The sequence below is a fragment of the Miniopterus schreibersii genome (genome assembly GCF_964146895.1).
Source record: "Miniopterus schreibersii genome assembly, chromosome: 14".
Lineage (NCBI taxonomy): Eukaryota > Metazoa > Chordata > Mammalia > Chiroptera > Miniopteridae > Miniopterus > Miniopterus schreibersii.
In genome coordinates, this window is record NC_138114.1 from 45164589 (window position 1) to 45180396 (window position 15808).

At 49.9% G+C, this 15808-nt stretch overlaps 1 protein-coding gene across 1 annotated transcript; it reads left to right on the plus strand.

The window, feature by feature from the left end:
• Positions 1 to 1499: 1499 nt before the first annotated feature.
• On the plus strand, positions 1500 to 15104 carry DUSP5 (dual specificity phosphatase 5). Its single transcript, XM_081158736.1, has 4 exons — positions 1500 to 2040; positions 6350 to 6498; positions 10549 to 10768; positions 13531 to 15104. The coding sequence occupies exons 1-4, from the start codon at positions 1662 to 1664 to the stop codon at positions 13935 to 13937; spliced, it is 1155 nt and encodes a 384-aa protein (XP_081014862.1). The 5' UTR covers positions 1500 to 1661; the 3' UTR covers positions 13938 to 15104.
• The last annotated feature ends 704 nt before the right edge of the window (positions 15105 to 15808 follow it).

The following is a 15808-nucleotide window of genomic DNA, read 5'->3' on the forward strand; positions in this document are numbered from 1 at the left end:
GTGAGTCCTACTTGCTTTGGTGTCCAGCACCCAATCCAGAGCCTGCCTGCCCATGTAGGTGCTCCATACTTGTTTCTGGCTCAGATGTCTGGAGTGGGTGGCACTGGTGACAATGGCAGAGGAGCAGATTTCAGGGAAGGCTGGCTCTGATAACATCCCCCCCCCAAAAGAAAGAAACCCCTCACATCACATCTTTATTAAGTCCCCACTGGCAGGGCGAGGACAGTGCCTCCGGCTGACCGCAGCTGTGACCCAGGGGCAATGCCTGCTACCTGGTGTCCGTCTGATTGCCTTTGATTTCAGAATTTGATTTCTGCTTCCTTTTAAAAACCTCATTTCCCCCTGTGGGCGGTAGAGGAGCCCCTCTAGTGGAGGCAGGCTGCTTTCCACGAAGCAGCCCCTCCCACCTGCAGCTGAAATGATTGGTCATGAACACGGGGTTGGGGACAGGTTTCCCTCACAGGTGTCCCTCCAGCCAGCAGAAGCCTGGCACAAAGCTGACCCTCAGTAAATACCTGAACGGGTGAATCGTGTCCAGCTCCCCAAGATTGAGGATGGGAAGCCAGAAGCTGCTGGGGACTGGTGGGGCAGACAGCCTGGGATTATACTTGATCCACAGATAATCCCCCAAATCCAGAAGCCACCTGGACAGTTGGCTGGACTGAGCTTCGTCAACGGATGTTTGTTGACGCTGTAGCTGATTTCACGACAGCTTTCCCAGGGTCCAGAAAAGGGTTCCTCAGAAAACAATTATTCTAATTATTATTGGAGTGCGACTGAGTAAAGGACGGTCAGTCCTTTGAGGGCAGACTCCATTTGCAAAGATTAACTGCTGGCTCTTCTCTATTTTTACTTGTAAGTACTTTATTATGGAAAATTACAAACACACAGAAAAGTGGAGGAACAGGGTAATAAACACCCAGGTACCCAATCCCGAGCTTCAACTACCCCGATCTCAGCTCCTCTATTTATAAGCCACCCCTTGAAGCGAATCCCAACGATCATCTCATTTCACGCGTACAGGCTGGAAAGGATCAGAATTCACTTCTGATTCATCTGGGGCTTCGGTCTAACCCCCCTCCCCCCGCCGCCTCGCCCAGCGCGCTGCCTGGCACGGTCCCCAGCAGGTTGCGAACCCACGTCTACAAAACTCACAACTCGAAACGCGGTCGCGCGCCAGGCGCCCGCCCTGCCTCCTCCGCTTCCCCCCTTCCCGTCCGGCGTGGGACAGCGCGGCCGCGGTGATGCGCGAGTGAGTGTCCCCGCGCGGAGCCGCAGAGCGCGCAGGGCGGAGCCGCCGCTTCCTCCCTCCCGGGCTGACTAACCCCTGCGCCCTCCCCGCGCGTCCGGCCCGGGGGCGTGGCCACGGCACAAGGGGCGGGGCGACACCAGGCTCGGCCTTATATGGGCAGCCACGTCACGGGCCTCCCGCTCCACTTAAGACGCGGCGCTGCCGGCGGAATCCCCGGCTTCTGGGGCGGCGAGCGGCCGGGCCGGGCGCGGCGAGTGTGCGGGGCGGGAAAGAAGAGTTGAGCGACCGCTCGGGCTCCGGCTCGGGGCTCGGTGCGCCTGCCGCAGCCCCTCGGGCCGTCCTTCTGGACCTCGCCGGCGGGCACCCTGGCCGTGGGCGCCGGAGCGGCGCGGGGCCGCCAGGCTGCGGCATGAAGGTCACGTCGCTCGACGGGCGCCAGCTGCGCAAGATGCTCCGCAAGGAGGCGGCGGCGCGCTGCCTGGTGCTGGACTGCCGGCCCTACCTGGCCTTCGCCGCCTCCAGCGTGCGCGGCTCGCTCAACGTCAACCTCAACTCGGTGGTGCTGCGGCGCGCCCGCGGCGGCGCGGTGTCGGCGCGCTACGTGCTGCCGGACGAGGCGGCGCGCGCGCGGCTGCTGCAGGAGGGCGGCGGCGGCGTGGCGGCCGTGGTCGTGCTGGACCAGGGCAGCCGCCACTGGCAGAAGCTGCGCGAGGAGAGTGCCGCGCGCGTCGTGCTCACCTCGCTGCTCGCCTGCCTGCCCGCCGGCCCGCGGGTCTACTTCCTCAAAGGTGAGCGCGCCGGGGCCGCCCGTCCCCTGGCCCTCGGGGGCCCCCTCCTCGCGCGGGTCGCCCCGCTCGGCCCCGGGACCCGCGAGGTGTCCGCCTGCGGGAGTCCGCACCCTGGGGCTGGACGCGCGCCACGGAGGGCACCGCCGGCGTTAGTTAGCGCTCCCCCCGCCGCAGCCGCGTTCCTCGAAAGCGCCCGGCCGCTCGCCGGCCTGGGGTGGGGGGGGTTACGCAGCTGGGGGGCTCTGCTTCTTGCAGTTCGGGGGCCGCGGGCAGGTGCTGGGCGCGGGCCCTGGCTCCAGGAGCGGGCTTCGCCGGCCTCCCGGGGCCTGCCCGAGCCCTCCCGACGGACGTATCTGGCGGAATCAGCAGGTCGCGACCCCCCCCAGGAGCGTGGCGCCGGGGAGTCCTCATTCCTCCCGCCCGGACAATTAACATACTTTAGGCTGTGCCTTCGTCGACCCCTCTTGCCTTTTTGACCCTGGCGAGTCCCTCCCCTTCCTTTCCATTTCGTTTTATTGCTTTTTATTGTTTTCCTCCGGCTTCCCCCTTTCCCCTCCCAGGCCTTTCTCTAGCTTAATCTGGGGCTAACCGCCTTTCGCACCCTTTTCACCTCCCCCCTCCTCCCCTCCCTCGCTCCCCGGGGATCAGCCTGGGTCCTGGGCCACGCTGCGCGGCCGGCGAGCCAGGACCCGGAGAGGTGCCGCAGGGTGGTGGTGAAGGGGCTTCTGCTGCCCTTTGGTTTGAGACCCCAGAAGCTGTGCCACCAGCCTGCCCGTTACACCTGCTGGGGAGATGACTGACTTCCGGTGGTGGGCGGGTGATTAACTCCAAAGGCCAGAGCATCGATTTCTGGGTCATTTCTTATGACTGCCCCCTCCCGCCTTGTAGTTGAGTCCTTTGTAACCTCAGATGTGTGGAGGAACCAGCCCCCAGTGGAGAACTGAGGGCTCAGGCCGGACCACGCCCCCAAGCCCTGCCAACCCCGACGCAGAGGCCTTGGGATGGAACAGTGATGCGGTTCAGAACTCCCTGCAGTGAGCTGAGAGTCAGGGCCCTGCTTTAGAACCTTGCAGTTTGGGGAATTTCTCACACCTCCAGGCCAGAAGATTCCTGAGGCACCAGGACAGCTCCCACCTCTATTAACACCTCTAGCAGACCATCCCCTGTTGGTTCCTGTTAGGGAGATGGCAAAGGCAGATGATGGTGATCTCCCTTTACCAGCCAGCCTCAGCCCCCAGGCGATGGAGGGATGCCCCCCAAGCTTGCAAACGTTTCACACATGGCTCCTGATTTCTCTTCCTGATGTGGTTTTTGTCTCCTGTTCTTAGCAGTGAGTACAGGAAAAGCTGCCTCCTCCCCACTACCATGAAAGATGTGTTCCAGGAAACCCTTCCTGGTCCTACTTCTGCTCCCCACCCCTCTCCAGGAGGGCCATGCTGACAGTTTTAGAGGTTATTGCCACAGGAAGTAGGCAGCTCTATAGACTTACATTTCAGAAAAATTAATGTCTAAAAAAATTTTTTAAATGAAAGTAACATACATAGGTAAAAATTTGAACAGCACAAAGGCTGTGCAATGAACACTGGATCTCCTGACACCCTTAGAACCCAGTTCCACTCCCCAGAGACAACCATCAACTATTTCTTGTTCATCTTTAAAGTTAATTTTCCATGAGCTTCTTTTAAAAATATAACGATTTTGTATATTTCCTGTTCCTGCCTCTTTTACCCAATGAGATCTTGGGAGATTTGTTCATATCAGAGCATACATGTCTGGTTCACTTTTTTAACCAGTCCCCTGGTGATAGCAAATAGGTTGCTGCCAGCCTCATTTGAAACAGTGTGGTAGAATGTATTTTTATCCAAATGCTTTTGCATGTGCACTATCAGTAAATTTAAAGATGTGGCAGGTTGAAAGTTATATGTATTTTAAATTTCAGGAAAAATTGCTTGATATTTTCCCCTAAACTTTTAAGTTGTTGCTAAAGAAAATTTTTATTTCCTTACCTAACTCATGTCCACATATGAGCTCAGGTTTAATCCAGTGGCATCTCAGATTTTGGGGGGACAATGCCTTTTACATCCCTTAATCTCCCCCCGCCCCCCAAAGAAAACCCACATTCGGTCATGTGTTGATGACCAAATGGTCCTGTCAGTGCATATTTATATATCGTGTCCGTGCACTTTGCTCTGCTCCCCTGGTAATGCGATGGTGATCGAACACAGAATCACTCTGAAGAGGGTTGAAGCAGCCAAAAGAATTGCCAAGGCTCTCAAGTGAGGCACCAGAGAGGAATGTTCTGTCTCTCCACGCCTCTGATGGGAGTGGGTGAAAAACCGAGACCATCTAATCTGGAGGACTCCTCCTGACCCCAGTTTGAAGAGGCAGGGCCCTGTTTATCTGTCCCTTAGCTACACTGAGACTCATTGTCTGCTGTCTTATTTTGTCAACAGGCAGTCAGGACCCAACCTACACCCGCACCTCCTTTCAGTCCTGGCAGCCAACTCTTAAGTGCTCTATTTAAAGCCAAGAGATGGGGTGGCCTGAAGGCTTCTCTTTCTCAAGCCCCTCCTGAAGTCTGGGGGGGCCTGGGCTGTTCTTAATCCAGATTCCCATCCCATATCACTCAGTTTGTCTCCTGGAACCCAAAATGTTGAGGCACAGGAAGTGACTTACTAACTTCCTCTTCCAAGGAAACTCCGTGTCAGTGTAAGTCTGGCTTCTCTGTCTCCTAGGGGAGAGGGGGGCCAGAGCTGTGGTTGGGGGGAGGGGTGCACTAAGCCATGAATACCTACCTCTGTTCCCCTCTGACATGGCCTCCTGTCATCATGACCCATAACATGGTCATTGTGGAGGACTAGAAGCTCACCTGGTGATGCCCAGTGGGCTATTTATTGAGGTGACTGACTACAGGGGAGATTTGGGTGTGCTAAATGGGGGCCGGGGCAGTTCCAGCAACCTGAGAGGAAGCAGTAATGGCAAGATGACTCATTCGAGGAATTGGCTACGGAATTGGCTGAGGCTTCTGGGAAGGGAGCTGGAGACTGCCATGTAATCCATTAACCATTTGTCTACTGCAGGGATTTAAAAAAGCCACCATGTGCTCCACTGTGAGGCCGTCACACCACCAAAAACAAAAAAAGAAAGAAAAAGGGAGACTTTTGGAAAATACATGGCCTCAGAATACATACTTTTAATTGATGATTTGACCCCCAAGTGAATTTTCTAGGCCAGAAAAAGACAGAAGCCGGTTTTCTGGAGGCCTTAGGAATTGCCTTTGGATTGGAAGCAAAGGGTTTCCCCAAGCAAGGCCGGCCTGTTCGCCCAGCAGCCCTCGGCATTCTGAGACTTCGGAGGCCGTATTATACTTGGTTCTTCCCCACTGAGTGTACTGGCCTGAAAAGGCTTATTTGTATATATATACTCACATTTCTGTGACTTGGTCAGAGGTACTTTTTTACCTTAAGCGATCTATTTGAGAAGTTTAAGTGTAATATTAAGAATTTTTACAGTATCGTACCTGTTAGAACAGCAGTTGACTTATCAGTTTGAGAGCTTGTGGGGACAGAGAAAGTTCAGGAGGAAAGGGTAATAAGGAAATATAAAGGGAGGGTGGGTGTTAATCAAGGGGACAGTTTTTATTTATGGGGGCTGAGGTTTAAGTTCCGAAGGCCCCATTCCTCCAGTTTGGTTTGGAAGGTAATAACCTAGATTGATTACTCTAAATTGCACCTATGGAGAAAATTGTCAGCTGTGTTCTTAGCACCTTAGGAGTGAGAAAGGGCAGGGCTGTTTTATTGCCCTGAGTTTAAACCTTATGTTAGCCCCCATTCCCTTATGAATGGAGGGGGTTTCCTCTATAAGCCAGTTTAGAGCTGATGGGCTAGGGAAGACACAGACCAGTTTAGGAGTTTCTTTCTTCTTGAAAAGGAATGAAATTCTGCATAATCACACCTGCATTTTAGATAAACAAGAGAGAAAATAGCTTTTGTTTTCTGGAGGGATTTGGTTAATATTTGCCAGATGTCCGCTATATTTCCTTTCACAGTTTAAGCTGCTTCTGATAGACACAAAAGTTAATCATTGCCTCTCTGAACTATAGCTTTTTAGAAAAGAGAGAGACAGAGTGTGTGTGTAGATCCCAATTCTATAAAGCTATTAGTTGATTTGGCTCATTTTTTTTATATGACCAAAATCTATATTAGCCTAATATTTTTGACTATTCCACACTAAGGGTATTGATTAATTGTGGGCATTTTCTGACAGCCTGGGAAATCAATGCTTATGTCTGTCTTGTTTTTTCTTGTAGGGGGATATGAGACTTTCTACTCGGAATATCCTGATTGTTGCGTGGACATAGAACCCATTTCACAAGAGAAGATTGAAACGGAGAGAGCCCTCATCAGCCAGTGTGGGAAACCAGTGCTCAGCATCAGCTGCAGGCCAGCTTATGACCAGGTACACAGTGTGGAAGTGCTATAGTGGCTCCTGGCCCCCATTGCCTCCTCAGCACCCTGACTCTTTCTCTGCTCAGCAACCCTTGTTGCTTGTTTTGTGGATCAGAGTTTTGGCAGAGCCTTTTAGCTTAGAGAGCCTCTGCTGCTTGCCAACTTGAGTTTCCATCCAAGAGTAAATGGGCTGCCTTCCAGCCAACAAGCTGACAAGAGCAAACGAGCCACAGGATGCTTGACAGTTTCTGGAGAAAAGAGGAAGTGAACAATGTATTATTATTAGCTGGCCTGGGAGGTGCAGAGGCTTCGAAATACTGGTTTAGGTTTCCCTGAAGATGTTTCAGAGCTGACTTTCAGGCTTCCTGTGTTGATGATCTTTGTAATTGTTCGTGCTCTATAGTTTCTGCTCACTGTCCCAGTACCTGTCAAGGTATTTCAAGGTTCTGGTATTTCAATTGAAATGAGATGGGGGTGGAGAGAGGTAGAAGGAGGGTTGTAGAGAAACTACAATTTGGATTGCTAAGCAGGCTCGTCTAAGGGTTTCTGATGCTTATAATTCCAAAACTTCTGGAACAAGAGATCAAGACATATTAGAGCATTGCGTGTTTCTACAAACACCTGGGGGGTTTTTTCCTTCAAAAATTGTACTTTGTGCCCTGGCCGGTGTGGCTTAGTGGTTAGAATGTTGGCTTGCAGACCAAAGTGTCACAGGTTCTATTCCCGGTCAAGGTCAAGGGCACATACCTGGGTTTTGGGTTTCGCTCTCCGCCCCAGGGAAGCAACAGGTCCAGGTGTCTCTCTCACATTGATGTTTCTCTCTCCCCTCTCTCTTTCTTCCTTCTCTCTCTCTCCCTCCCGCTCTCTCTCTGAAAAGCAATGGAAAAAATATCCTCGGGTGAAGATTAACAACAAAATTTTTTTTAAATTGTACTTTGTGACAATTCAATAAACGAAACATGAAGTAAAAGGGAGGAGGGTGAGGAAAAGCAGGCAAGGACCCAAATCTGGCAGAAACCACAGATCAAAACCTGCCTTCCCATTTTACAGAGGGAAAAACTGTTCGTGGCTGGTGAGATGATAGATTTTCAAAGAATCCTGCAGCTTGGTCCATGGCAGCACTAGACCCAGAACCCCCTTCTCTTAACTCCCTTTTCTGCTTATTTTCAGGACCTTGTTCTGTTTTCCACACACCTTTGGAAATGGGCTGTTCTCTTCTAGTCACCTGACTTGGTGGGAGGATTTTTTCAAAATTTTCCCTCCAAATAAGAACATAGCCAAAATCATAAGAAGGAAGGTTTCAGATGCTGCCTAACATGCCAGCTGCCCACATGAGCAGAGTTTTGCCCTGGGGATAAATTCCAAGTAAAGCCAGGTGACCTTTCCTTGGATGGGATCGTTGGTCAGGAAGCCTATTAGCTTGGAGAGGTGCCAGGATTTTTATTTTGTTTGTTTTCCTTTATTAAAAATACACTCTATGATGAACCCTCACCTTACAGGCCATGGGCATCCGGCTTAGCTGGATTTCTATTTTTGTTTGTTGTTTGGGTTGTGTTTACCCCCTTGTTTCTCAGAAAATGAAAGAGAAACAAGAATTGGCAGGGTGTTGTAAAAGCCGTACAGACCTTTGGCCGAGCCACGACCGGGGAGGCCCTGCTATGTCTCAAGGTTCATCTGGGGAACCCCCTAACGCTGCTTCTTAGAAGCCAGGCGAGGTCATGTTAACCTTTGGGGTTTCTGTAGGCCCTTGGTTTCTTCCTCTTGAGTCTAAACAGAAGATTCAGAAAAGGAAAGAAACATGGTTTCAGGAGTGTGTTGGGCTAAGCTCCAGAAGAAATTGGATAGGATCCTGAGCCTGGTGTGTTAGCATTTTCTAGGCACTGAAGTGAGGATGAGGTCTCCATAGGTACATCTAAGTGTTAAACCCAGGCGCCCGCCATAGTAAGGCGTAATAAAAATAGTGGTGGTTACTATTACTACCTTTTGCAAAATCCTCTATAACAGCAATTTCAACCTTTTTCATCTCATGGCACACACAAACTAATTACTAAAATTCTGTGGCACACAAAAAATATATTTTTTGCTGATCTGACAAAAAAAATTGGTATAATTTTGATTCACTTACCAAAAATAATAATAGTAGTAATTACTCTTTTTGCTCCAAAGTGACTTTTAAAAAAAAAATCAGGTGCCTATATTTGTATATAATGATTTCTGATACCAAGAATTAACCAGTCAGAGGCAACCTTATGTGATGTGACCAATAAGATGCAGCTCTATTATATGACCTATATACTTATGGTTCAAGACAGGGCATTCATACCAGACTGCTATTGTTGGGTTGGCTATTGTCATTTTTCATTTGACAATCTAAGGGAAAAGAGGTCAGTGCCCCTGACTAAATAGTCAGGTACTACAGGTTTTAAAAATTCTTGCGCCACACCAGTTGAAAATCACAGCTCTAGAACTTTCAAGTGGCCAAACTGGTCTTTGCTTAAACACTTGGCTTCTTGGGAAGGAAAAAGCAAACACCACATGCGGAATAATGTGAGAACTGCCTGCCGCTGGCCCTTGTCCCGTGCCCCTTTTCCTATTGTGAGTCTGGCAGAGTTTCCATTCTACTCTTGTTCCCGGACAGGAAATGGAAACACAGGAAGCGGATGGATGATAGGGAAAAGGCTCCCAGAGACACAGCCACTGTCCCTGCAGCCCAGTGTTTCCCTCTAAATCTCCAGGGGCTCCCATTGTTCAAACTATTACTGGCTTTTCCCTCTCTCCCTCCCCCCCCCACCTCTCTCTCTCTTTCCTTTCTTTTTTAACACTGAGAGTATTTATCTCTGTGCCCAGGAGGCTGGCCACTAAACTTAAATATCCAGCAGGGAGCCTTGGCCCTCCCAGCTGTGGATGGGTGCAAGAATGGGTGCTGGGGCCCTTGTCTAGGTCAGTGAAACCCAGGAACCAGAGTGGGATGCCTCTGAGCCAGCAGCTGCCAACAGCAGCAAAAGGAGGAAAGGAGATGGGATCCTGGAAACATTAAGACTGCCAGAGCCTGACCAGCTAGCAATTCTTTTTAGCTTTGCCTCTGAGTAGGTGGTCTCTGGTTCCTGTGGGGATCCTCCTTACCTAGGATCCTGGTGTGTGGGTGGTCTCCCAAAGGGAGGAGGGTATACGCATCTCACCAAAGCCTCCCGCTCCACATGAAGGTCAGGGGTGGGGGGAGCCCCTCTGCGCACGGCCTAACAGCTTTACTTTGCCTGAGACTTCTGGGTAGACAGTGGGTGTTTTCACTTCTAAGAAGCATACATTTTAGAGGACAAGGGAGCACATTTTAACATCTCTGAAATCTGGTGCATCTTACGATCAACAGTGTCCTAGGGAGTGGAGGGGTGGGAGGTGAAGGGGGTATAATATATGATGATGGAAGATGACATGACTTTGGGTGGTGAGCACACAGTGCAGTATACAGATCTTGTAGCATAGAAATCCACACCTGAAACCTACATGATCCTGTTAACCAGTGTCACTCCAATAAATTTAATAAAAAACCAAAACAGCGTCCTGGGTTTGATGAAAAACACTATATAAAACATCAGAACTGTAAGGGAGGGGAGCTCACCTTGTTGGACCCTTTTCCATTTTATCTAGAAAGAAACCAAGGCTGCCCCAAGTTGAGGGGCTTGCCCTGGTGCTCTCGGGTCTGCTAGAACTTGGAAAACATGCGTCTCCATTCCCCCCGTGCCTCCCATTGCTTCTCATCTTCACCAGCACAGGAAGGCTGCTGGCAGTTCCTACCGCCTCGCTGTGTATAAGAAAATGAAAATCTTTGCCATGTGGGCTTTGCTGTCACTGAGTCACCAGCAGTAATGTAGGGTAGAGAGTCTGCCAGGATGGAGGCTTCACCCACACTCTTGGTTCAGCGGCCTTGACTCTAAAGTCTCTACCTGGAACCAGGAAGGGAACCTCCCACCTTAAAACAAATAGGTCAGGGTTGTTTTGTTTCCTTTCCAGAGTGAGCAGGCTAATCCAATATTTCCTGCTTGTCCTTTGCCCCTGCTTCCAGGGCGGCCCAGTTGAAATCCTTCCGTTCCTCTACCTTGGAAGTGCCTACCATGCATCCGAGTGCGAGTTCCTCGCTAACCTGCACATCACTGCCCTGCTGAATGTCTCACGGCGGACCTCCGAGGCCTGCACAAGCCACCTACACTACAAATGGATTCCGGTGGAAGACAGCCACACGGCTGACATTAGCTCCCACTTTCAAGAAGCAATAGACTTCATTGGTAGGTTCGGCCATTCCCCCCTCCGCTGTTCTGGGCGCATCGTAGGGACACAAGTTCTTGGATTTTGATGTACTAATGGAGGCTACCTTCACGGAGAAGAAAAGTGTCTTCTGTGTGCAGCCACCAAGAGCTGGAGCCAAGAAGGGATGCAGCCACCCAAAAGGCAGAGGGGGAGACTCGAGTTGCTATTAATAGGAACTTTAATTTGCAAGATAAATTAACACAATTTTATGGCAATACTCACTGCCACTCTTGTTATGGTTTCTAGCTGGGCAGGAGCACAGCATGTCCGTGTGAAATCTCCACGCAAGAGAAACAGGGGAGAGGACGAATCATCCTAACTGTGTTTCTACGTAGGTTGGGATATTTTTAAAAGCAAACAGAAGGATTGAGAGAGCACTACTTACGCACTAAGCCCCGAGAGCCCCAGCAGCTTTCCATAGTTTTTAGCAAACTGCTTTGGGGGCAGTTTGTTTTTCATTTCCAGCTAATTTCGGATTAAAGCTAGCACTTGCCTCAAGCTCCATGCTTAGTGCTCTGAGAAGTTGGCATCTTTTGCATCCTTTCTCTGTTCTGTGAGGCAGTTACCATTTACTCTGTTGTGTAGGCCTGGTAACCTCTGTTCCCTCTGCCTGTCCCCTTGGGCCTGGGCTTCCAGCTCCTCAGTGTAGCTTGACTGTTCTCTCGTTTGACATCTCTTTTCCCCAGTCCCTCTCCCTGGGGGCTGGGTTGACTTTTTTTTGTCTCAAATTTGCAAGCACCACTCCCCAACCTTGTGATCGTGCCTTCCTTTCCAGAGTCCTTCTTTCCCTTGAACATGTATAGCTGTTGCAGCTGAGAAGTGATTTTCCTGTATCTTGTTCTGAAGGATCTTGGAGGGGAAAAGGCAGGTGTAGGGCACAGCAATAATTACTTAGTGCAGGTAGTAATTAAAGCGCCCCCTTCAGCCACATGATGGCCCTCTCAGCTTGTCACACACGATTTCTGCTCCATGAGAAACCATCCAGAAACTCACCAGAGGCGAAAGGCCAAGCCTGTCCTCCTAGTCCCCTGAGCCTCTCAGCTGAGATGGTTCCCTTGGAGTCTCAGAGAAGCAGCCTAAATGATGGGCTCAGGGTGGGAAAGCCTTGACTTATTTCCCCTGTCCCTGGGAATGCCTTGCCCTTCTCAGCCTGATAACTACTCAGTGAGGTCATGAAACCCGCCCCCATCCATTTCTCAGAAGGCTCCCTCCCCATCCTGTGTGTGTATTGTGTCAGTTTATATACACAAACACACACACCCACAGTGTTTTGAAAGCACAGGATGCTTTTCCCCAGTCTCCTAGCCCTGCTTATGGAAGGAGGGACTGACGCTGGGCCACGCCCTGACCCCTTCCCAGGGGAATACCGCAGGAGGGCCACATGGAAGGCAAGCCCAGAGGGGTAGAGTGGGATCCAGAAGCAATGCATTCTAAGCCTTTGGCTTTTTTGGATGTGGCATTGGGCCAATTAAAAGCTTGACTACAAGGAGGCCAACAGAGGAGCAAAGGGAAATGAGAGTCACAACCCAGTAATCCTAGGGGATTTGGGGTCCCCTTTGAACTAATTGACAGGGCCTTTTTTTTTTCCTTTCCAGTCAGAGACTAAATTTGGGGGCACCTCTAATGAGCTACAGTGAGGTATCCTTAGATGGGGAAACTCCAGGTTTCCTCTCTGACGCCTCAGAAACTTGATCTTTTAGATCTTGCAGATTCATTTGTAAACTTCAATTTGAGGAGCGAGGTGGGTGAGAGGGCTTTTGACTTGCCCTTCAAAATCTTCAATGTGTTTGCATATCATGGCTTTGCACAGTGCCACGTACATCCAACTTCCTGTGATGTAATTGTTTCTTTAGTAGCAAGAGAGGGGCTTGGAAAGACTATTTTTAGTGGGCTTTATTTTTATTTGATGTGTATATATGTTTAACCTTTTACCCCTTCCCATGTTTAACAGTTGTAGCTCTTTTAGGGGCAGGGGTGGAACAGAAAAGGAGAGCACCCTCCCTTTTGTCATTGAGCTAAAGAATGCTAACTGATGGTGGTAGCTTTACAGCAGTGACTCCCATTGTTGTGCAAGATGGAGTTTGCGAAAAACCATTTTTATCCCTCTAGTAAGCGTCACTTAGCCAGGGCTGTAATTAGTGGCTATGCACTATATATTGTATGTTTGGTAGTGGGAACCTTGGGAGCCGAGCCAAGCATCCCGCCCTTGCAGAGCCAGACAGGGTGCCTGGGGAGGCCAAAAGGCATCTACCAAGATGAGGACTACTAGATCATCACCTTTACACTCAGACCCCGAGAGGCAGGAATTCCTTCTCTAAGTCACTCTTTGAGCCTGGGACCCACTCAGAAAAATGTTTATACCCTATGAAAATTGGCATGCAATTTCAAGGCTTTCCCAATGCCCTCTTGAAACCCATCTGTGTTAAGATGGCATCTCCAAGAAGGGATTACTCCAGGTCTTGAACCTTCACTGATAGAATCTGTGCAAGTATCATGGAGTACTGGGAAGCAGCTCTAAGGATTAGAAAGGTCCTACATGGGGAAAAACATTGGTAGGGCCCCAGAAGCTCTGTCCTCACCAGTGGGAATTAAAGACTGGCAGAAGTGTGGTGTAAAACCACAGCTGTTGAGCAGGCACGATAGTTTGAGAAGTAGGTCACTTTTGTGTTTAATTCTTGTGTTTGGTGTTGCCTTTGGGTTCTAATCCCAACTCACTCCCACTGTCTTTTTTTCATTCCAGACTGTGTCAGGGAAAAGGGAGGCAAGGTCCTGGTCCACTGTGAGGCTGGGATCTCCCGTTCACCCACCATCTGCATGGCTTACCTCATGAAGACCAGGCAGTTTCGCCTGAAGGACGCCTTCGATTATGTCAAGCAGAGGAGAAGTGTGGTCTCGCCCAACTTTGGCTTCATGGGCCAGCTCCTGCAGTATGAATCTGAGATCCTGCCTTCCACGCCCACCCCCCAGGCTCCCTCCTGCCAAGGGGAGGCAGCCAGCTCTTCGTTCATGGCCCATTTGCAGACACTGAGCCCTGACGTGCAGGGTCCCTACTACACATTCCCTACCTCGGTGCTGGCGCCAGTGCCCACGCACTCAACGGTCTCAGACCTCAGCAGGAGCCCCATGGCCACAGCCACATCCTGCTAAAACTGGATGTGGGAACCCACCCAGCCCCAAGAACAACTGTGATTTTGTTTTTTAAACTCGTGGACATTTCATACCTGTGCAATACTGAAGACCCCCCTCTGTCCTGCTGCCCCAGTGGGATGGATAGCGAGGGGTCACCAGGCTTGCAAACAAACTTCAGACTGACCTCGGGGATAGGTTCTCGGGACCGAAGGAAGGCCAAGCCATTATGAGAGCACAGCCTGTGCTGACTACTGTACTTCCAGACCCCCTGCCCTCTCAGGACTGCCCAGTCCTGACACCTCAAAGTTCGCCTTTTCATTTCAAACGTAAGGCAATAAACACCTGCAGCAACATGGGAGAGAGCAGTTGCCAGACCGGGAGAAAAGGCAGTGAAGAAGCCAATTCATTCTGAAGGAAGCACAATTTCCACCTTACTTTTTTAACTTTGGCAGTCTCCGTATCTGTCTCTGTCGCTTCAGGGAATAAGCTGATCATGTAGTCAGGAGAGTAACCCTACAGGGTTTGTAGAGACCCGATATATATGCTGATTTCAACCCTTATGTCTTTTTGAGATTCCCTCTTGGGTCCCACGGAGGCAATTTGTTGACGTAGCAAGATGTTGACACTTCTGGGTTTGCCTTTTCACTGTGGGCTCTTCCCTGACTTTGGATTTTGGCATGACTCTTACTCATACTTGAACCTTTCTTGTTACACCTCTACTCAAAGCAACTCTTGTGTCATTTTGAAGAGAGTTCTTTAGACCATAGGCCAAAAATCACCCGTTTGAGGTGGTGGCAGTGGGTGCAAGGAGGAAAAGGGTACCTACTGTCTGGGTCAGTGTCATGGATATGGTCTTTTCCCCAGCTTGCTGTCCTTATATGTGATTGTCTTGTCTCGTGTGACACTTGGTTTTTTTCCCCTACCCCTGGAGGTTGTCTTTAAGCTGTTAACTTCTAGGATTTGTAGGTTTTGCAGTGTGGTACTACTATTTTTGTTTTTTATCTGTAGGTTATTTCTCCAGGGGAAAAGGCAATAATTTCCTAAAATCCATATGAATGTGAAGAAAAGCAGTATGTTACTGGCTGTCGTCATTTTTTTTTATAGTGTAAAATAAAAATAGTAAAAAGAAAAAAACACTTCTCCATGTTGGTCAATTGGGGTCAGGGAGGAATAAATACATTTTGGGGAACCAGCCTGCTTCGCTGGGTTTCATTTCCACAGGACTCTTAAGGTGATGGTGGATTGCAGCTATAGACGTGAGGCTGTGCATCAGCTCGCAAATTAGTGATCTTAATACAGAAAATAATGCTTTCCAATTCAGAGCTTCCCTGAGCTCACTTGCAAGAGAAGTCCTTGGGCGCAGGCCGCACAGCGAGGTGGTCAGCACATCCCTCCCTCTGGGCTCTTCACTCCCGTGAGCCCAGGCAAAGAATTCAACTTGAACCTAGATCCTTCATCTATAAAGTGAGTGAACTGAACTAGATGAGCCCAAAAGTCTCGTAAAGCTCAAGGCCCTGAATTCCAGCAAACAGCACCATGCTTGTGGTCAGCTTCCTTCCAGGGCTGGGCACACGGCAGACACTCAGAAAAGTTGGGGAAATGGCCAAAGAATGAAGAAGTGAACTAGGTGAAGGTTCACCTTAAATGCCTGCACCCCTTTTACCCTTGGAACTGATTCTTCCAGGTAATTTCCTCAGGAGTTCCTAGGAAAATCCCTCAATCAGTGGATTTAAATCAAGGCTGCATTGACTTGCTTCCTGAGTAATTTCCTCTGTATTGAGATCTCCCCACAGCTGGCTCTGCTTCCACTCCAGTCTTACTCTTGGGGCCTGTTTCCTAATCAGAGGGAACCAGGAACTGGCCGGGATTTATGCCACCCCAGTCAGCTG

Excerpts from the sequence above, each read along its gene's own strand:
- DUSP5 (XM_081158736.1), top strand. The coding sequence starts at position 1,662 with ATGAAGGTCACGTCGCTCGACGGGCGCCAGCTGCGCAAGATGCTCCGC. Across the intron at positions 6,499-10,548 it reads GCAGGCCAGCTTATGACCAG|GGCGGCCCAGTTGAAATCCT; the intron begins GTACACAGTGTG and ends CCCTGCTTCCAG. Across the intron at positions 10,769-13,530 it reads AGAAGCAATAGACTTCATTG|ACTGTGTCAGGGAAAAGGGA; the intron begins GTAGGTTCGGCC and ends TTTTCATTCCAG.